The following is a 22636-nucleotide window of genomic DNA, read 5'->3' on the forward strand; positions in this document are numbered from 1 at the left end:
GGCTGGACCAGTAAGTCAGTCTTCATTCTATTCAGATTTTCTCCCCTGTTAACCTTCTGCCCCCTCAATTTCTGAATTCTCATTGGATTGTTACCCTCTCTTCCCTTCTTCAAGCTACTAACATACTAAGATATGGGCCCTTAGTTCCTTAAGAAGGACAGCTTACTTTCTTAGCTAAATGTTGCAGCTTCTTTACAACTTTTCTCCGTGGGAGATACACCACTGGGATTGGGGAGGGACCATTAGACCAGAGAAAAATACAATGGAATCTAATTCTCTTTCCACAACACCTTAGATGCCGAGTCTCAAGCTGAGAAGGGTGGAAATGGCAGACACTGCCTACCCTTTTTGCCATCTTGTGGGGTCCCTATCATGTACCAAGTAGCATCCTTAGGACAGAGAACTTCCCTGAGAGTCACACTTCTGGATGGAAAGTCGCCCTCTTTTGGCTTGTGTCATCATAGAATAGGTGATGGAAGAACAGTATGGTGCTAGAAGGAGAGAACAGTAAAAAGGAGTGCCCCTTTCTTTCTGCCCTGCTGCCAGAACTGCTCGTTTCACATGACCCACCTTGGCAGTTACCCAGGATGACTGTTGCTCACTCCCATTCTACCACAGAGAAAACTCAAAACTGTTGGTCCAGAGTCACATTTGGAGTTGTGACAGGGCCATTCTTGGTCCCCTTGCCTTCTGGTTTAGGCCTTAGATCAAATGGTGTCCAACAGAGCCAGCTGGTTACTACAATGGAGTCTTCTGGTCTGCCTAGATGGGGCTGGGAGAGGGTCAGCTCCTGCCTTGTGGGTGGGTGAGGTACAGGATAATTTGGCAACTTAAAGATAACGTCCAAACCATAGTTGCACTGTTTGACTGGGAAGTGTCAATTGTGCTGGTAAAACCAGGAATACCAATCGATACTCAACTTATAACAAATAAAAAGTAAAATCCTTCTTTGAGGCCCAGGAAGCCCTCCCCCTCATGGGACTAACCAAGTTTAAGAGCTGTGTGCATAAGGAATGGAACTCCCTAACAGGGTAAAGGCAAACTTGAATGAAACTGTTTTATTCTAGCCTGATCATAAATGTTCTGAGGAGCCACAGGGTTAGAGATTCTGCTGGGATAAGGGACATTCGCAGAGGTTTCGGGGGGGTGCTAGACAAACTGGACAGGTGCACTGCATACAGAGACACAAGGGACAAACATACCGGATCTGGAGGGGAGAGACTGAAATGGTCAGACAACTGGCTCGCTGACAGTCTGAGTCTGACATGCCAGCAGGAGCAACACAAGGGAACGAGCACCAATCTTTGGGAGTGACAGAATGAGGGCATACCGTTTGCTGCTTGGATAGTACAGGTGCTAAGAAGAGGAAGAGGATGCCACCTGAGGTGGAGGTGTTTTTTTGTGGAGCACAACTAGGGACTCCTGCAGGCAGTGCCTCAGTTTTTCCCTTTGGGTCAAGGTCTCAAGCTTCACAGGTAAAGTTTGGACTAGCTGGCCTGGAAGAGCACCTATCTGATAAGCTTGCAATTTGACCTGTGAGTGAGAGAAAGAGTGCAAGCGGAGTGTGCCTGAGCATGGGGGGAATTGGGCCATGCCCCAGGACTTGAGCCATCTCTGGCACAAAAGGAGTTAATGGCAGGGACCGCGCCCCCCCAAGTCTGGGCACGCGCAGCGCGCCCCCTTGGTGCGCGGGCACAGCAGCCAGGCTGCCGGAGAGCTGATCTCGGGGATTCGGGTGCAGAGCCCTTGGCCTGGAGGCGATATGGGTGGTCCGTGGCCTGGTTCAGTCGCTTGCAGCAGCCCGGGGAACAGGTGAGGCCGCCTGCCCCGGTCTCTCATCCTCTAGCTGACCATACCTTGCCCTTATCCTATCCCCTCCCAATCCCAGGCTCCTCCACTTCCCAGCCAGTGGCCCCTATCTCTTTCAACCCCATGTTCTCCATCAGCACCCCTGACCCATCCACTCCTCCCCACTTCTCCACCTCCTCTCTAAATCCCGCATCCCCATCATCCTCCCTATCGTTCTCCCGCCACTGGTCACTCCATTTCCACAGTCTAGCCCGCATGCTCATCTTAATACCCCTATTGAGGGCCCCCAGCCCCATTCCTGTATTGCACGTTGCCAGTCCCCCCTCCCCTGCATTGCAACCCCTTCCCCCTTCCATCATAGCATCTCAGAGCCAGGCACCCTCCCCCACTCTCTGCAGCCCCCCCACCCAATGGAGGCCTTTATCCTATCTTTCCCCATTCCAGTGCAACTCCATCCCCCAATACCATTCCAAACCCGCGTAGTCCCCAATACTGCAGTTCTCAATACTGGTCCATTCCTACACAATGCCCCTCACCGAATAGCTCTCCAACCCCCAAAGTACCCCCAGATGCTATTCTCCTCCCCCAGCATTGCTGCCTCCCCTGTCTTCTCCAAAATTACAAGTTGGACCAGGATAGAGATCTTGGCTTTGGAGATTCACAGTGGGTCCTAGAGTACAGAGGGCGTTTGGGGGTCGGTCTGTTTGTCTAGGTGTTCACAGGGGAGGGGCTGCGGGGAATTGACTCAAAGGGGAATTTGTCATTTGGCACTGCTGAAAGGTTACTGGAGAAGGAGGCATCCTGAAAGGGTTAATGGTATTTGTGGGGTGGGGGGTGGCACCGAGGGGGTTAATGGGGGGGGTGCGGTGGGGAAGCCGTGTGAATGAGCGGTCTGTGCCCCGGAGTTGCCATGGAGATGGTGAATGGGGGGATTGTGTGAACTCAGCTGCGGACTATTCCCCCCCCCAATACACACACCCACCCACTCCCTCCTGCCCCACCTCCCTACTCCTACCCATTCCTTCCCTTCCCCCCCCACCTGGGTGCATTCTGGGCAGTGTCTGAGATTCCCCCCCATACTTTGCTCCCCATTTCCCCATTTCCTCTGAGCCCCCACTCCTTTAGCCACTTTACCCGCCCTCCCTCCTCTTCCTTTTTCTTCTGTCTCTCAATCTCTCCGTCTCTCTCATACACACACACACACACACACACACACACACACATTCTCATTCCTCTCTCGTGGTGGCGATTGCCGGGCGTTCCCAATCTCCCTCCCCAACCCCTTCAGCCAGTTCTTAAAGGAGCAGGCCTGCAATCTTGGAAGGCGGGAGAAATGGGGGAAAACTAAATGTGCACGCAATGTACATGTGCGTGTGCGTGTGTGTTAGACCATGCAGGAGTGTCTGTACGTGCCTATGTGTATGTGTTGACTGTGTAACTCAGAAGGCCTGTATGTCTGAGTGTGTTGCTATTTCTGTTTCTGTCCCCACCTATGTGTCACCATTATGTTGCATGTGTCTCTGGATATTTACCTATGTGGGTATGTCTGGATTATATTTCAGTAAGTCTTTCTGTGTGTCTCTGAATGTATCACTCTTTGAGGCTCTGGCTGTGTGAGGCACTCTGTCTCAGAATGTGGGACTATATGAGGGGATCTCTGTGGGTTTGGAATATATGTCTTTTTTTTTTTTTGCAATTTTTGGCCAGGCCTAGCTTCAAACCCACCAACTTCGGCATATGGGGCTGGCGCCCTACCCTTTTGAGCCACAGGCGCTGCCCCTGGAATATATGTCTTTGTGAATGAATGTCAGAGTGTCTGTGACCTAGCCACTGTGATATTCTCTCTTATTACCTCTTTGAGTCTTTGTGAGTTTATTCCTGAGTCTCTGAATGTATGTCCCCCAAACTCCATTGTTTATTTTACACTGGACGAGCATTGACAATGCCTAGGCAGGACAATTTCTGCCTTAGTTCTGGCATTCATTCTTAATTAACAGATGGTCAACAGAAAGGACCAAAGCTTCAGGATAGGAACAGTGAGGGCTGAGGAGAAATGTACAGGAGGGACTCAGGACGGTCTGGGGGAACTCTGGTGAATGGCTGTCTTGCCCCTAGCCCTGCCTGAGAGTGAGGAGGTCTCCCTGTGATTCCCTCTATTTGCTGCTTTCTCTTCTTATGCTTAGTGTCCCGGAGTGAGGTCAACAATCCTACCTACTCCTTATGTGGAGATCCTTGTATGGGATGACTGGGTCCTTGGAGCTGGACAGCTCAGTATTCATGCAGCATGTCCAGGCACCCAAGCTCCATTACTAGTTCTTCCCACCTCCTAGCTATCACATGCCACTCTGGCTCCAGCCAACCCCAGTGAACTCCATTGGCTGTGGGGTTGAAGTTGGGTCCTTTGAACTTACAGTGGTAACAACTGTCATTCCTGCCAATCTCTTTGGATTTTCCAACCTTGGCCAGGCACATAGAATGCTTCTGACTGGTAGTGTATCATCTGTGAGTTGCTGGAGACTTAGGCATGTGAAACTTCTCCTAATGGTAGGAAAATAGCCCAAACCCAGCATGGCCCCCAACCCTGTAGCCCTCCCAGACCATCTTGGATAATGCATACTTCCCTCTTTCCACAGGCCTGTCCGGCCCTGAGGGAGTCCTCCTTCTGAAGCTGTGGTGCTTGGACGACCTGCTCTCTACGTTCATTGCTGGGCACCTGTAGGTGTCCCTCCAGAGCTCAGTTTTGAGGTTCAAGTCAATGTGGCCATGAAGGGGCTGCCTACTGGGTTGATGCTGTGACCCTGGAGTCTGCTTCTCCTGCCAGTCCCTCTGCCCGGAACATGTGGCTGTGGCTTGGCCCGCCGTCGCTGTCCCTAAGCTCTAAGCCCACATTTGGCCGGAGCCTGTGCCTCACCCTCTGGTTCCTCAGTTTGGTGCTGAGGGCCAGTACCCAGGCCCCAGCACCCACAGTCAATACTCATTTTGGGAAGCTAAGGGGTGCCCGGGTACCATTGCCCAGTGAGATCCTGGGGCCTGTGGACCAATACCTGGGGGTGCCCTACGCAGCTCCCCCAATCGGCGAGAAACGTTTCCTGCCCCCTGAACCACCCCCATCATGGTCGGGCATCCGGAACGCCACACACTTTCCCCCAGTGTGCCCCCAGAACATCCACACAGCTGTGCCCGAAGTCATGCTGCCAGTCTGGTTTACTGCCAACTTGGATATCGTAGCTACTTACATCCAGGAGCCCAACGAAGACTGCCTCTACCTGAATGTCTATGTGCCCACGGAGGATGGTGAGTGCTGTGACCAGGCACTGTGCCCTCCCTGCCTCCCGCCTGCCCTGTTGTGTTTGTGGCTTGCATGTGGTTGTGTGCCCTGCAGCATGCGTCTGTCTGTGAAAATGCTTCTAACCATCACTCCGCTTGGCCTCCCACTTCCCTTTCCCTGTTCTTCCCTTTCCCAGCATTGTCCAAGCTCCCATGTATGAGTGACACTGTTGCCAGGAGGGGCCTGGCCAGGCCTGAGAGTTTTGACAGGTCTAGGTCCAATACTGGATGGGGGTTCCCTGGGGGAGTATGGGTCACTGCTGGCAGCTACCCGCGGGAGGATGCTGGCTCCACCAGGCCCCCCTGTTGCCATTCCACCTGCTTCAAAAGGTGGTAGGTGTGTGTAGCCAAGGGAGCTGGGTGTGTGTGGGGGGCGGGGGACAAGCCTGGTGGGCAATGCTTAGATGCCTCCTCTTTCACTAGCTGATGCCTCCTCCCGCGGGGGTCACACTAAGGTAAGTGACAGAAACAAGGAGATGGTGGGACAGGCTCTCTGCCATGTGCCGCCTGCAGAGCAGTTCAGCTCTTGGGTCCTGGTGGGTGGGGGGGGGTGCATGCCCCTGGGCAGAGGCCTCCTGTTATTTTTTAGTTTTTTATTCATTTTACAGTAAAGCGGATTTCCAAGGAATGCGCCCGAAAGCCCAACAAGAAAATTTGTAGGAAAGGAGGTAGGTAGCGAGCCGGCGGGGAGGGAGAGAGAGAGAGAGGGAGGGCTGCCTGCCCACATACCCTTGCCCCTGAGGACCCAGCCTTCCTTCAAGTAGCCCAGGCTCAGGGGGCAGTGAGCAGGCATAAGCTCTACCTCACCTGAGAGCTCTGGCTGCTTTTCAGGGAGGCTTTGGTGACTTAAGGCAGGTTCAGAGCAGAAGGAGCAATCTCATTTCTTCCAATCTTCCCAGCCCCAAATTCCACCCTCAAGTGTGTGCCCAAGATAGAGTCAGTGGCTCTCTCAGTGACACTTCAGGAGAAACTCTAGACAGCCAAGATGGAGCCAGAGGCTCCACCCATTTTCCAGTGAATAGAGCCACAAGGCCACCCTTTTTGTACTTTTTCCACTTCCATCCCCAGGTTGAAAGTCTAGACTCAATTCTTCCCCTCTGAAGCTTAGACCAAACATGTGTACAAAGGTTTAGTAACTCCTGCCACACACACAACCCCATACCCCCTCCCTCAGCTGCACCACCTCTGGCCAGGGCATAGCTGAGACCCAGGCTGCTCTGGTGGCAGAACATGGACATCTCTGAGAACTATGGACTCTAAAGGAGGCATAAGATCCTGAATTTTAAATTCATCCTTTTGCTGACAAGAATTTATCCCCATGTATAATAATTCTTCCTGTTTGAATACCACTTTGTTTTTGCAAAATGTTCTTGTATTTACCTCATAAAATCCTCCCACATCTCTGGAAGCATAAAAGATAGGAATCAGTACCCCAATTTTATGGATGAGGAAACAGGCCCAGGGGAGTGACTTGCTGCCACTCAAGGCCCCATCACTGGTCAGTGGCAGAGCTGGGACCAAAACCTATGTCTCTTGACCCTCAGGGCGTGTTCTTTCCACTGTAGCACACAGAAGCAACTCCCATCTGATCATTTCTACCTCCCCAACTTTAAAATGGGCCAAATTGGAAACAGTAACAGCTTAAGGATCAGGTGGAAAGTCACAGCTTTATCCCTACAACCCTTTGGCATGCTTGGAGTTTGTTTTCCTTTGATGTCCTAGGGCAGGGTTCTTTGAGTGGGGTTGTCAGGATTCCTAGGATGGGGGTGCTCCCTACTGAATAAGAATCTCTGGGGGCAGAGCCCAGGAATCTACATGTCAAACATGAGCCCTGAGTGCTTTTTTTTTTTTTTTTTTTTGTGATTTTTGGCCGGGGCTGGGTTTGAACCCACCACCTCTGGCATATGGGACCAGCGCCCTACTCCTTGAGCCACAGGTGCCGCCCAAGCTCTGAATGCTTTTGATGTACACTGAAGCATGGAGTGAGACCCACTGCCCTAGGGATAGTGTTTCACCACATCTCTACACCCAGCCCAGGACCTCACACACTGTAGGCAATGTTTTTCACATGAATGCAGAAGCACTATGATTCTGCAGAAAGAGAACAGTCTGGGAAACACAAATCCCGACTGAGTCCCAACTCTGCTGCCAACTCACAGTGAGACCTTGAGCAAGTATTTGCCTTTAAGAACATTTGTTTCCACATCCGAAGGTGGTAGGGGACAGTTCTGGCCTCAACATTTCATTCGCCTATAAATGAATTCAGATAGACAGTCTCTTTAACCTGCTCCAGTAACTTGGTGGGGTGAGGAGAGGAGATGATGCTGACATTATTTCTTAAGAGTGACCTCCCTAGGGTTCCAGTAAGAGCCTAGGGAAGTTCAGTTCCACCCTGAGAGTTTGGTCAAAGAGCTAACTGGAATTCCCCCTCCCCTCAACTACACACATTTACCAAGCTGCGTTATCGACTGTGGGCAAGTCTATATGCTTAGGTGCTGTTAGGATGTGGAGGGATGTGAGGCAGAGGAAAAATCTAGAAATGAGTAAAGAATGTAATCACTGCTATAAAGAAGTTCCTAGCGGGTGGCGCCTGTGGCTCAGTGAGTAGGGCGCCAGCCCCATATGCCAAGGGTGGCGGGTTCAAACCCAGCCCCGGCCAAACTGTAACAAAAACAAAAAAATAGCCGGGCGTTGTGGCGGGCACCTGTAGTCCCAGCTGCTCTGGAGGCTGAGGCAAGAGAATCGCGTAAGCCCAAGAGTTAGAGGTTGCTGTGAGCCGTGTGACGCCACGGCACTCTACCCGAGGGCGGTACAGTGAGACTCTGTCTCTACAAAAAAAAAAAAAAGAAATTCCTAGCCTGATATTACAACTCAGCTGTTTTCCCTAAGCCCCATAGGCCAGTCTGGGAAGTCAGATCCAGACTGTGGGGGAGGGCATTTGGTCATTTAGCTATTCAAATTAGTCCCCTATGCAGGACCTGTTGACCATTTGGAACAGTTACAAATCTTGCCTCTTGGGAGAGACCCAGACCCAGAAGTTGTTAGAGTTGTGCTGTGCATAGATCAGGCAAGCTGACCCAGTTGGGATCCTGCAGCAGCACAGTGTCTGGGCATGGGGGTCAGTGGTTGGTGGTTGACTGGCCTGGGTAAGAGGCATGGCCACAAGGAGTTGCTCAGCAAGTGCCAAGCTGGAGGAGCAAAGACATCTGTGTGAAGGAGGCTGGAACAATGCAGCAACCCAGGAACACTCTTAGAAGGGGGCATAAGGGACAAATCTTTTAAGTCAGGGGTGATGGGAAGTGAATGGTTTCCTGGGGAAGACCTGCCCTTCGTCCCGATCAGCCCCCAGTGAGTTAAAGGGAATTCATGTCTGGGGTGAGTAATTCCTTTCAGTTTGGTGAGCTGTCCACTGTGTGGGTGATGATGCCCATGTCTCATAGGGTTCCTGAGGACAGTACTGGCAAGTGTTGAACTAACTAACGCATTAAGATGGTAGGCCCACTGAAAAGAAACTTCAGGGCTCAGTGCCTGTAGCTCAAGTGGCTAAGGCACCAGCCACATACACCAGAACTGGCAGGTTCAAATCCAGCTTGGGCCTGCTAAACAACAATGACAACTACAACCAAAAAATAGCTGGGCATTGTGGCGGGCGCCTGTAGTCCCAGCTACTTGGGAGGCTGAGGCAAGAGAATCACTTAAGCCCAGGAGTTGGAGGTTGCTGTGAGCTGTGATGCCACAGCACTATACCCAGGGCGACAGCTTGAGGCTCTGTCTCAAAAGAAAAAAAGAAAAAGAAAAACTTCAGGGAGCTAAAGGCAGTTTTTACCCTAGAGCTGGGCTCTTTCCCTAGTAGAAAAGCTATTTTGTGGTATGAGAGCAGTTCCTATTTTGATTAGTAACTGTAAGTAAATCCAGTCAGCAGAGTCCAGGCTGAGAGTATCTGGTATCATGGACACAAGAGGGCAAACCACGGGGAGCCAGCACTTCTATTTCCACACATTAACCAGCATCCAGGAAGTAGGTCCTCTCTCTCCACAGCCATTGTCAAGATGCACTCTTAGCCTCCTTCAAACAGAAAGAAGAATTGGTACTAGCTTATCCCTGGCATCTAAATGTCTCTCTTCTCCCCCTCTAGTCTTTTCTTTTCTCTCCTCCTCTCCTCTCCCCTTCATGCTCCACCACTTTTCTCATTTAGTTCTTCTGTTCCCTTTCCTTTTCCCCACTCCAGAAAGGTGGCATGGGTGCAGTGGAAAGACATGGGCTTTGGAGTCAACCAGACCTGGGTTTGAATCTCACCTCTAGCACTTCCTAAGCCGTGTGATCTTAAGCAAGTCACTTTACCTCTCTGAACCTCAGTTTCCCCATCAGTGTAACAGGAGTAAGGATAGTACCTACCTCACTGGAGTGTAAGGATGGAATAATATGGCAGAAGTAGTGTCTGGCACATGGTAAATATTCAGTACATGGTTGGAGCTATTACCATTATTCCTACCTTTCTCTCTCTCTCTCTCTCTCTCTCTCTCCTCTCTCATCATCCCTTTCTCCTTTTCTCCTTTCTTCTTTCCCTCCCTCCCTCTCTCCATATCTCAGAGCAATGCTTGCTGCTCTCAAGACTGGTTCCTGTGGGCAGGAACCCCATTACCATTAACCAGAGCAAGGGGTTCCAACAAGGAAGACCAGAGGGAAAGCCTCATCTCCCATTTTCTCCTGTGGGAATTAGGGTCAGCTGAGGCCCAAATCAAGCCAGCCCACTGGGCCCCAGTCACTCAGGCCTGAGGTCCCTGGTACATGTCTCTGCCCTAAATATATCACATCGATAACATCCACACATGCTGGTGGTGTCACCCCTCACCCTCAGTACCTGCCTCTTCTATCCAGTTTGACCTGCCTATGTACACACGTGCAGCCTTTTCCACCCAGAATGAATTTTTCCCCTGAGTGGGTCCCTGGCTCTGTGCCCTGGTCCACTTGCTGCTACCTTCTTCCTAACTGGAAAGGTAGTTGGTTGAGATGGGCTGTTGGGGACAGGGAGGCAGACCAGGGAGGTGCAGGGAGATCAGCACAGCAGGGGCCTGCAACACCATCATCCTGATGAAGGTCTGGGCCTCAGCCCACCCATTCCCTCAGTTCTTACCATCCCTCCTGCCTGTCCTGGGCCCAGGCCCAGAGCTGGCTTGCTGGGCCACACTGCAGTCATGCTGTTTTTGAATTCTCTCTCTGTTTTGTTCTCTGTTCTGTGCTGTTGTGTCTCCCCGTGTCTGGTCCCCAGGATCCGGCGCTAAGAAACAGGGCGAGGACTTAGCGGATAATGACGGGGATGAAGATGAAGGTATTTGGGGGCTGCAGGGCGTGGCGGCTGGTGCATGGCACAGAGCCCCTCCCCTTCTCAATGGGGAGAAGCCCCGTCTGTCTGTCTGTCCGTCCGTTGGTGTGTTTCTGTTCCTGTACAAGGCTGTTGGGCTGTTCATCTGTCTTTGGCCTTGTTGGCCACTGGGAGTTCTGGGGTGATGAACATGGCTGGCAGGAGCAGGGGACCACAAGCAGAGCCATGGGGGGGCATCTTTCTTACCCCAGACCCTATCCCTCCCTCATCTTCTGTGGTTCATGGGTATTTGCCCATGAACAGGGAGAGCAGAAAGAAAGCAGGGCCAGGGGAGAGTGAGGAGAGGCAGGAAGCAGAAAGGATGGTGAGGAGATAAGTGTTTCATTAATTTAAGGAGACCCCTGTGTCTTGCAGGCAGTGTTGTCCCTGGAAGAGGGGCCCAGCAGGATGGCAAACTGAGGAGTATGACAGTGATAACCAAACAGGCCAGAGAATAGCAGTGCTTAAAACTTCCTTATCCTTCTCCCAGAGAGAGATGGTCTAAGGGCCAGGGGCTTTAGTAGGTTCAAGACAGAGCCAAAAAGACTGGGCTAAAATGCCAGGCTGAAGCTAGGACACCACAGCTGTCAACAGATGGCATAAGATCCTTGGGTGATGATCAGGCCAGCCTTCCTCCTTAGGGAAACAGTTTCTATTTACTCCACAGTAGAGAGCATTCTCTGTGCCCAAGCCCTGCCCCTGTACCCCCAGAGGTGCCAGACAGATCAGAGGGGCCACAGGGGCTGTGCTGGTGTGGCAGAGTGTTGGTCCAGCTCACAGACTGAGAGGCTACAGGCAGAGGTGATCAGGCCTAGAGCCTTCTCTTAACTGCCCCAGCCCCAATGCTGTGCTGCCTGGGTTTGGGAGCAGCTGCTTGATGGTCCTTTGTTGAATGGCCTCTGGGAAGGTTCCATCTTCATCTTAAAGCTGATCAGGAGGAGGCTCTCTCATTCTTAGTTTCACCCCATCCCCAATGTTTTTTATTAAGTCTTCCCAGGGAGAAGGGGGTAAAATGGGCACATGGCTGAGAAACTATGCCAATAAGATCCCCCCCCATCTCTGCCATTCGCTCCCTTTTCCCCACGTCCTTCCTTGTTCTCTCCCTGTGCTACCCCTTATTCCCACACCTCTTGTCTCTGTCTGCACTGGGGGGGCCAGCTGCTGCCAATGGCCGTTTTTTCCATGTAACTGGTCTAGTCTTGGGGGTTTCAGGTCTCCCTAGCCCCTACTCTGTAAAGCCATATCAGGTCCCAGGACTCCTGGGTGCCCAGGGCAGGGACTTACCTGATGCAGCTTGGGGACCATCCCTTCCTCTTCCTGCTGCCCCAGCCTCCAGGGCCCAGCCATGGCTCACCTAGGCCTAGCTGTGTCAGGCATTTCTGGCTGCCTTCAGCTGGGAGGCACTTGAAACCAGGGTCTTTAGAAACATCATTGAAGTCCTGCTGTTTCTGACAGATGCTTGAGCTTCAAACTGAGCAGCTCCATGAGTCCTGCCCTCAGGGATGGCTGTGGTATCCTGGCACCTGGGATAGCTTTGCTGCCTGCACCACTCCCCCACCCCAAGGGCTGGTGGGGGTGAGGTAGGAAAGGCATCCTACCTAGCCTGCATTTCACCCCTTCTCCTTACAGACATCCGGGACAGTGGTGCTAAGCCCGTCATGGTCTACATCCACGGAGGCTCTTACATGGAAGGGACAGGCAACATGATTGACGGCAGTGTCCTCGCCAGTTATGGCAATGTCATCGTCATCACCCTCAACTATCGTGTTGGGGTGCTAGGTATGGTTCCCTGCCAGGTGCCTAGAAGGAAGGCTGGCTTCTCAAGAGGGGAGGGAAGAATGTTGGGTTTAAAAAACAAACGAAGAAAAAAAAAAACAAAAAACAGGCAGCCTTGGTTCTCCAGCTGGTGCTAATGACCATAGTCAAAATGTTGTTATCCCATGGCCCCTACCCAAGTGCTGGGAGCTTCCCCATATCCCCAGGCCCTTTTTTAGAATGTTTAGATGCCACGGGAAATTCAACTCAAACTTCACATCTTCTCTTATGTCCCAAGCCAGATCTTGGCTCCTAGACTTTTGTTTGACTGAGTTTTATGAGGTCTGTTAATTTTCCAGTGTCATATCTTCATCTCTACCCACACCCCCAAGATCTCTAAATACCTTACACACACAGATATTCCTTCTAGTTTACCCCACGTCCACACACCCATTTACCTTCAAATGTCTACCCACCTCCCCTCAAGCATACCGTTACTTCTTACTCCCACAAATCCCACACACATCTAGCCCCAAGTCCACATCTAAAGGCCTCCTCACACATAAAAACATTATCCCATGCTCGGCGCCTATAGCTCAGTGGTTAGGGTGCCAGCCACATACAGCAAGGCTGGCGGGTTCAAACCCAGCCTGGGCCTGCTAAAACAACAATGACAACTACAACAAAACAAAACAAAAAAAAATAGCCAGGCATTATGGCGGGCACCTATAGTCCCCGGTACTTGGGAGGCTGAGGCGAGAGAATCGCTTAAGCCCAAGTGTTTGAGGTTGCTGTGAGCAATGACTCCATGGCACTCTACCAAGGGCAACATAGTGAGACTCTGTCTCAAAAAAAAATATTATCCCAGAATTCTATATACCCTCTCTGCATATTGTCTCCCCCACACACATAGCCACATACTCACACATTCTGTACATGTCCACACCCCAGATTTCTTTCACTTTCCATATATATATACACACACACACACACACACTCTTATGTGCTTCTCCCCACATCTCTATAACCACATCTACATATACTCAAATATACCACACACATAGCCACACTCATACTTGCCTTTACCCCCATATTTACACCCCATGGGAAGACCTACCCCCTGCGTGTCCACACCAAAACTCCACACATATATACCTTAAATGTACATAGATACCACCAATTCCCACATATACCCACACATACCTATATCCCCTACGCACCCCACTGCTGCATCCACCACACACACCCAAATACCACACACGTATACACATCTGTCCCTCACCTTCCTCACATAAACACAAACCAATATTCACCTTTCCCATATGCATATACTCTTACCTGTATGTTCATACTGCCGTACCTCATGCCTATGTAAGTACTACACACACACTCATATCCTTGTTTCCATGTCTACACAAGTCCCATGTACTACACATATATATTCCCCTATATATACACAGACCCATAGACCTCCCTACACATATATCCACACAAATATACACATACACACATATACACATATAACTCTTACCACACATAACTTTGCTTATATGCACACAGTACACTCACCTCACCTCACTCCACAAATATATACACATTTATGTACCTAGAGCTGCAGCTATATCCATGCATGCACACACACTCCTACCTACCCCACCACACTCTTGCAATACCCCAACACTTCCACACCCCATTACACACATACACATTCCTTCTATTCTATAGACACATATCTCCATACACTCCCACCCCATCACACATACAGACTCCCATGCATGTACACTCATTTCCCACACACCTGCTCACATATACTCCTGTACACACACCCTCACATATTTTGCCATGTACATACTTATTTAGTGATTTAGGCTGCCCCTCAACCCCATGCCTTCCTTGGTGACTACCAGGGCCTATCTATGGCCACAGTCTTGGGGATCACAAGTGACACAGAGAGGGTGACTAAGCATATAGGGCCTTGCTCACTTTAAGATGCTTTCTCAGGCCCCATATCCCTATAGCAGCCTGAAGAAGTCAACTTTGCCTGGAGAGTTTGCATCCTCAGAATTCCAGCTTGGGTCTAGGCTCTTTGTCAGGTACGTAGGTCTGGGAGCTAAACCAGAAGTTTGGCATGGCTTGCTCCTTTGTCACTTGGGGGACCTTGTTTTAATTTGTTCTTGACTACATTGCTTTGTCATTTCCAATCCCAGAGGTTCTGGTGCTGCATTTCACTTTCAGGTGCTGTTATTTCATGCACAAAATGGTGATCTCTTCATTTATTGTGAACCAGAGCTTCAAGCTATCACCCTGGGTAGAGTGCCATGGTGTCACAGCTCACAGCAACCTCCAACTCCTGGGCTTAAACAATTCTCTTGCCTCAGCCTCCCGAGTAGCTGAGACTACAGGTGCCCGCCACAACACCCGGCTGTTTTTTGGTTTTAGTTGTCATTGTTGGGCAGGCCTGGGCCAGATTTGAACCTGCCAGCTCTGGTGTATATGGCTGGCACCTTAGCTGCTTGAGCTATAGGTGCCACCTCAGTTTTTCTATTTTTAGTAGAGATGGGGTCTCTCTCTTGCTCAGGCTGGTCTCAAACTCCTGAGCTCAAGCAATCTTCTGTTTTATTAGATAGTTCACTCTGTTGCCCCAGGCTAGAGTACCTGGCATCAGACAAACCAGCACAGCAACCTCAAACTCCTAGGCTTAAGTGATCCTCTTGCCTCAGCCTTCTAAGTAGCTGGGACTACAGGCACCTGCCACAATGCCTGGCTAATTTTTCTATTTTTAGTAGAGAAGGGGTCTCACTCTTGTTTAGGCTGGTCTTGAACTCCTGAGCTCAAGTGATCCTCCTACCTCCCAGAGTGCTAGGATTATAGGTGTAAGCTACTACACCCAGCTGGCAATCTCTTCTTGACTTATCATTAATATTATATGGGAAAGGAAGACACATTTTGGGGTTTGGTCTGGAAAAATGATATTCCCTGAAAAAAGCAGAGTCTGTGTCTCCTTCAGTGGAACCTGGGATACTGGGTATGGAGCATGTAGGGAATCACCTAGTCTCTCCATGGTGTGGTGGGCTCTGGATTTCATGGTCCTGCCCCTGCTCCTCTGTCTTTCTGCATTGCCTCAGACACCATGATGAGGCTCTCATTTGGTTCTGTCCTGTTGAGGAAGGGAATCTGAATCTCATGGTACGAAGGTGGCTATAAACCTACATGCTAGGGATGCACAGTTCTTAAAGGAGAATGAATGCACAGATGTGATCACACACAGATACACATATATAGTAGTTGAAGGCCAAAAGTAAGTTTACTATTTTCTTTTAGAGTGACAGAAAAAATTCAATTCAGCTGGGTTGTTTTTTTTGTTTGTTTTTTGACAGACTCTCACTTTGTCGCCCTTGGTAGAGTACTGTGGCATCACAGCAACTTCAAACTCTTGGGCTTTAAGTGATTCTCTTGCCTCAGTGTCCCAAGTACCTGAGACTACCAGCGCTCGCCACAATGCCCAGCTATTTTTAGAGTCGAGGTCTCACTCTGGCTCAGGCTGGTCTCGAACTCGTGAACTGAGGCAATCCACCCACCTTGGCCTCCCAGAGTGCTAGGATTACAGGAGTGAGCCACCTCGCCTGGCCAATTCAGCTGTTTTTTAAAAAATTATATATAGCCGTGGGCGGCGCTTGTGGCTCAAGGAGTAGGGCGCCGGTCCCATATGCCGGAGGTGGCGGGTTCAAACCCAGCCCCGGCCAAAAAAAAAATAAATAAAAGAAGAAACCAAAAAAAAAAAAAAATTACATATAGCCGTGCTCGCTTCGGCAGCACATATACTAAAATTGGAACGATACAGAGAAGATTAGCATGGCCCCTGCGCAAGGATGACACGCAAATTCGTGAAGTGTTCTATATTTTAAAGTAGCTATTTGGTAACCATAAAAAAAAAAAAAAATTACATATAGCCGGGTGTGGTGGATTGCCTGAGCTCACAGGTTCCAGACAAGCCTGAGCCAGCGTGAGACCTCAATCTCTAAAAGATAGCCAGGCATTGTGGCGGGCACCTGTAGTCCCAGCTACTCAGGAAGCTGAGGCAGGAGAATCGTTTGAGCCCAAGAGCTTGAGGTTGCTGTGAGATATGAAGCCACAGCACTCTACCAAGGGTGAAAAAGTGAGACTGTGTCTCAAAAAAAAAAAAAAATTACATATACAAAGCTCCATTTTAGGCTGAGAGTGGTAGCTCATGCCTATATTCCTAGCAGTCTTAGAAGGCCAAGGCAGGAGGATTCCTTGAGCTCAAGAGTGAAGACCAGGGCGGCGCCTGTGGCTCAGTCGGTAAGGCGCCGGCCCCATATACCGAGGGTGGCGGGTTCAAACCCGGCCCTGGCCAAACTGCAACCAAAAAATAGCCGGGCATTGTGGCAGGTGCCTGTAGTCCCAGCTACTCGGGAGGCTGAGGCAAGAGAATCTCTTAAGCCCAAGAGTTGGAGGTTGCTGTGAGCTGTGTGAGGCCACGGCACTCTACCGAGGGCCATAAAGCGAGACTCTGTCTCTACAAAAAAAAAAAAAAAAGAGTGAAGACCAGCCTGAGCAATAGTGAGACCCAATCTCTACTAAATATAGAAAAAATTGCCAGGTGTTGTGGCAGGTTCCTGTAGTCCCAGCTACTTGGGAAGCTGAAGCGGGAGGATCACTTGAGCCCATGAGTTTGAGGTTGCTGTGAACGAGGCTGAAACCACGGCACTCTAGCCTGGGCAACAGAGTGTGATTCTGTCTCAAAACAAACAAACAAACATACACACACACACACAAAAGTATATTTTTATGAAGGTTTATTGTAAAGTACAGAGACTACTAAGTATAAATATGCTTCAGGACCATATTATCAGACCAGTTAGGAACAAAGAAAGAGAGGAGAAAGAAGAGAAGACGAGCCAAGACAGACACAGGGAAAGTAGGTAGAGAGGAGCCAGAAGGAAAGACTTAGGATCTGAGGAGAAACTCAGAATTTCACATAGGATATGAAGTCTCCACAGCATGTTGGGAGCTGCGTGCTGCACAGAAGGCTGTCGCTGGTGAGCGCTCCATATAATTGGAGCTCCATATAATTGGCTGTCGCTGGTGAGCGCTCCATTCTGATTTGATGATTGTTCACAATCCTTCAGCTGCTCTAATACGTAAGCTTCTATATCAGAAATTCTTAACCTTTTGGTGTGTCTTGGGCCCTTTTGAGATTTGAAGAAAGTTATGGACTCTCCTCCAAAACAATGCACACACACACATGCACATAAACTTATAAAAACAACTTTACAGATCCCCCTGAAGTTCATCCATGAAACTCAGTTTAAGAAACCTCACTTTATGGCTTGGCACCTATAGCACAGTGGTTATAGCGCCAGCCACATGCACCAAAGCTGGCGGGTTCAAGCCTGGCTCAGGCCAGCTAAACACCAATGACAACTGCAACAACAATGACAACAAAATATCCAGGCATTGTGTGGGTGCCTATAGTCCCAGATACTTGGGAGGCTGAGGCAAGAGAATCTCTTAAGCCCAAGAGTTTGAGGTTGCTGTGAGCTGTGATGCCATAGCACTCTACTGAGGGTGACATAGTGAGACTCTATCTCAAAAATAAATAAATAAAAATAAAAGAAACCCCACTTTATACCCTTCTCTCATTTGAATAACAAGAACAGCACATGTAGGGGAGAGGAATATTATTCTTTGGGTTTAAGCAGTTTATGATCAAAATAATATTATCCAAAATTCAGAGGGAATCATAAACTGAAATTTGGTTAGAAGTTCCCCACCACTTCCTGTGTACCCTTCAGTTCCTGTTCTAAAACACAAATATAATCAATCATCCACTCATTGGATTCTGGGTACATATAAAATATTTTCGTCTCTTGGCACCAGATGTAGAACATGGGTTTGTCCTTGACACTTAGGGATTTTCTATGTAGTGGAGGCTTTATTGTTTTGTTTCTCAAAACATCCCAGAACATGTGGCCAGTTTTGAACCCTAATTAAATGCATTCATTCACTATCCCTCCCATCATCTTCCCCTGAGCACTGAGCCCAAACAGATGGTTTACTCTAACATGCTTCTCTGGGCATCTTAGATGATTCACGTATGTTGAGAAAGTAACAAGCTAATCCATGGATCCCCTCCAAGGCAGAGATTCTATTATAGTAGAACCTAAATAGTTCACCACCTCCTTAAGTTGACTTAATTTCATAGACTGGACATGCACCACATGTACGCATATCAGTACAGTAAGGCCTAGTTCCTTATGTTGACTACCTCCGTATGTTGATCAGTGTGTTACAGTCCCTTGGATAGTCAAGTTGCAGAGGCTCTACTGTATTTAAGAAGGCCCTCCCTGGGCTTGGGGTCAACAAAGGAGACTCCAGCAGGATATTGAATGAGGGTTATCCCTGGAGCTGAGGAAGTAGGGACTTGCCTAATTTTATTCTGGATTCCAGAGTTTAATCCCACATCTTTGGTCAGGTACACTCCAGGCAAACATCAAGCCTTGAGTGACACAAATATCTGTTTGTTGTTGTTGTTCTTTTTTAGAGGCAGAGTCTCACTTTGTTGCCCTCAGTAGAGTGCTGTGGCGTCACACAGCTCACAGCAACCTAATCACTCTTGGGCTTAGGGATTCTCTTGCCTCAGCCTCCTGAGTAGCTGGGACCATAGGTGCCTGCCACAAAGCCTGGCTATTTTTTGTTGCAGTTTGGCTGGGGCTGGGTTTGAACCTGCTACCCTCGGTATATGGGGCTGGCGCCCTACTCACTGAGCCACAGGCACCGCCCAAATATCTGGTTTTGTTACAGCCTGCTAGATTCCCCCACCTTCTTTTGACAAGCAGTTTACCATGTACTACAGTGTAAACTTGGGCCCAGAGAGACTGGCTCAGATTTATTCTGACAGTTTATGGTGTTTGGTATTTCAGCCTTCATTTCAACATGGTTTCTGTGGAATAGCTGAGTTACTGAGGAACTAACAGTGAATGAGTGCTCTTCCAGACTGGCAGATTTTGTGTGCCGGTGGCTGATCAGGTTTGTTGTGTAGGAATACTACTTCAAGCAGGATTCTTCTTATAGTAGAGACTTTTGGCATGGCATTATCCACATGTTTCAAGGGCCTTTATTTAGAGACTCATGGGATATGAAGGAGCAAAGGGTGAAAATCAAATCCCCCATCCAGCCCTTTCAGGCCTTTGTTCCTTACCCAGGAAATAGGTACATGTTGGAGAAATCTACCGCATCCAAATATAGGATTTTTCTGGTGGTAGGGACAGACATATTTGACACATTTCATTAAATGATGCCTTGTCAAGGGTTGAAGCCAAGTCTTCTATTGCCTACATGAGAGAAAAGAAAAAAAGAATATGGGGTAAGGAGAGAGAGGGAGGGTGGCTAATAGAAGCACATAATGATTTTTTCCAGAGGGTGTCAAGGCTTGGGCAGCTGGGTTGGATCTTGGTATATATAGTCTTTAAGACTTCCAGGAGCAGCTTCAGTTTCTGAATGGGCCAGGCAAAGGAGAAGCTGATTTCCTTGTCGAGAAAAACAAGGGCTCCTCTGTTCATCCTCATTCAAACTTTCTCTAATTTGTTCTCATTGTCTCATCTGGAACCTGGTCCTAAAGAAGATGTGTGACTAGGTCCTGGGAGGGATAACTAAGCACTTTACATACTTAATTGTACCAAAGGTAAATTAATAACACACTTGAAGAGCATGAGATGAGCTCTTTTGCAGAAGCTAGGTACAGAAGGACTTGAGAGACACTGATGAGGTTTTGGGCCTGCTTGAGTCTGTTTGTATTCAGCTTCTGTCCATGGACTACAAGGACCACCAGAGAGCTCTCCGTGAGCTGTAGGAGACTCCTCAAACATGGTCTTGCACAAAGTTATTTCCAGGTGCTGTGAATGAGCTTTTAACTATGGAGTCAAAACAAAAAAAATACCGATCCAAGTGTGGGTTTCTAATGTGTAAGAGCTCTACGATTATCCACCTGGAAAGAACCCTTCCAAAAGCATCTGGCAGGAGAAGATAGTCTTTGAAGGAACCTAAGGATGAAAGGATCAGTCTAAAATGGAACTGGTGATGGTGGTGAATATAGGACATCTCTGTGGGATAGCCAGCAGGTGGGCGGGAAGGTAGTCTCCATGGCAACAAGTCTTCACAGCAGCAAATCCCAGCAGGTGGGTGGGAAGGTAGTCTCCATGGTGACATGTCTCCTCAGCAGCAAATCCCAGTGGGGGCGGGAAAACCTGTTTCTGTGGTAACCCACTACACTGGCTTCCCCATTTCTCCACCAGATGAAAAAGATGGCCTAACCCAGTGGTTTCTCAAATTTAACAGGCATCAGCATCACCTGGAGAGCTTGTTAAAAAGCAGAGATTACTGGGCCTTATCCCCAGAGTTTCCAATTCATTAGTCTCAGGGGAAGGGGAAATGCAGACTTTCCCTGAGAATGAGGGCTAAAAGGCCATCAGAGGCCCTGGAGCAGCGGTTCTCAACCTGTGGGTTGCAACCCCTTTGTAACAATGAAAATATATCCTGCATATCAGATATTACATTATGATTCATAACCGTAGTAAAATTACAATTATGAAGTAGCAACAAAAATAATTTTATGGGTGGCACCTGTGGCTTATTGGGTACGGCGCTGGCCCCATATACCAAGGGTGGTGGGTTCAAACCCGGCCTTGGCCAAACTGCAACAAAAAAATAGCCAGGCGTTGCGGCAGGCGCCTGTGAGACAGAGTCACTTTACCACCCTCGGTAGAGTGCCGTGGCATCACACAGCTCACAGCAACCTCCAACTCCTGGGCTTAGGCGATTCTCTTGCCTCAGCCTCCCTAGTAGCTGGGACTACAGGCGCCTGCCACAACGCCCGGCCATTTTTTTGTTGGAGTTTGGCCAGGGCCAGGTTTGAACCTGCCACCCTCAGTATATGGGGCCAGTACCCTACCCACTGAGCCACAGGTGCTGCCCCCTATGAGGTACTTTTATCTCCATTTTGAAGAGAGGAAACTGTGGCCTACAGATTTTAAATAACTTGTCCAAGGCTCCACGATAGAGCCAGGATTTAAACCAAGGATAATCTGACTCCAAGGTTCCTATCATTTCCACTATATTTTGTCAGATGTTAGGGTCTGTCCCTGGTACATCAGGCCAGAGGATACTGATCAGTGCAGTCTCCCACCTGGACGCATCCACTTCAAATGGTCTGCAGACCGTGGGTGGGAGGCAGAGACCCTACACTGATGATGTTGAACCTTGCAGAAAGGAACAGTGGTTTATGACAGCTAGGTGGAAAGAATTCCCACTTCCTCAACTCCTGCCTGCCATCATAACCCAAATCCTCCATCCCTCTGCCTTCACCATCCTCATTCCCTTTCTCAAATCCAGGTTTCCTGAGCACTGGAGATCAGGCTGCCAAGGGCAACTATGGGCTTCTTGACCAAATCCAGGCCCTCCGCTGGGTGAGTGAGAATATTGCGTTCTTTGGAGGAGATCCCCGCCGTATTACTGTCTTTGGTTCAGGCATCGGAGCATCCTGTGTCAGCCTCCTCACATTGTCACATCACTCTGAGGGTGAGTAGCTCTACCCACCCGGAGCCCTAGGCCTTCCCTAGCTCCAGCATGCCCAGCTCCATGCCCCAGGGCCACCCAAGGGAATCAGTTTGTCCTCTTCTACCAGCTTAGTATTTTTTTTTTTTTTTTGAGACAGAGCCTCAAGCTGTCACCCTGGGTAGAGTGCTATGGCATCACAGCTCACAGCAACCTCCAACTCCTGGGCTCAAGCGATTCTTCTGCCTCCGCCTCCCAAGTAGCTGGGACCACAGGCGCCCGCCACAATGCCCTGCTAGTTTTTGATTGCAGCCGTCATTGTTGTTTGGCGGGCCCCGGCTGGATTTGAACCCACCATCTCAGGTGTGTGTGGCTGGCGCCTTAGCCACTTGAGCCACAGGCGCTGAGCCCAGCTTAGTATTTCTTTGGGGAGAAGTAGAAGAGAAATGTTTCTCTGGGGGAAGGAGTACTTCTCCCAGTGTGATAGAGGGAAGGGAGAGAATCCTATTTACATCCTTTCCTTCTAGGCCAGACGTGATGGCTCACACCTGTAATCCTAGCACTTTGGGAGGCCAAGGCAGGAGGATCCCTTGAGTTCAGGAGATTGAGACCAGCCTAAGCAAGAGTGAGACCCTGTCTCTACTATAAATAGAAAATGTAGCTGGGCATTGCAGTGGGCACCTATAGTCCCAGGTACTTGGGAGGCTGAGGAGGGAGGATCTCTTGAGCCCAGGAACTTGAGGTTGCTGTGAGCCGGGCTGATGTGTGACACTCTAGCCTGGGCAACAGAATGAGACTCTGTCTCAAAAA

At 49.4% G+C, this 22636-nt stretch overlaps 1 protein-coding gene and 1 non-coding gene across 4 annotated transcripts in view; both read left to right on the forward strand.

The window, feature by feature from the left end:
* The first annotated feature begins 101 nt into the window (after nt 1–101).
* Nucleotides 102–22636, forward strand: part of NLGN3 (neuroligin 3) — a 28185-nt gene continuing 5650 nt past the window's right edge. The window contains exons 1-6 of one of the 3 annotated variants that reach the window (XM_053579164.1): nt 102–1812; nt 4443–5103; nt 5745–5804; nt 10406–10465; nt 12128–12277; nt 21665–21850. In XM_053579164.1, the coding sequence (XP_053435139.1) occupies nt 4647–5103; nt 5745–5804; nt 10406–10465; nt 12128–12277; nt 21665–21850 (913 nt within the window). In that variant the 5' untranslated portion in view covers nt 102–1812; nt 4443–4646. The remainder of the gene's footprint in view (nt 1813–4442; nt 5104–5744; nt 5805–10405; nt 10466–12127; nt 12278–21664; nt 21851–22636) is intronic. The other 2 variants (XM_053579165.1, XM_053579166.1) reach the window with 2 other exon arrangements.
* LOC128578626 (U6 spliceosomal RNA) lies at nt 16051–16157 on the forward strand. The gene has a single exon (XR_008377765.1). It is a non-coding gene; the product is annotated as a U6 spliceosomal RNA (small nuclear RNA).

The sequence above is a fragment of the Nycticebus coucang genome, chromosome X (genome assembly GCF_027406575.1).
Source record: "Nycticebus coucang isolate mNycCou1 chromosome X, mNycCou1.pri, whole genome shotgun sequence".
NCBI lineage: Eukaryota > Metazoa > Chordata > Mammalia > Primates > Lorisidae > Nycticebus > Nycticebus coucang.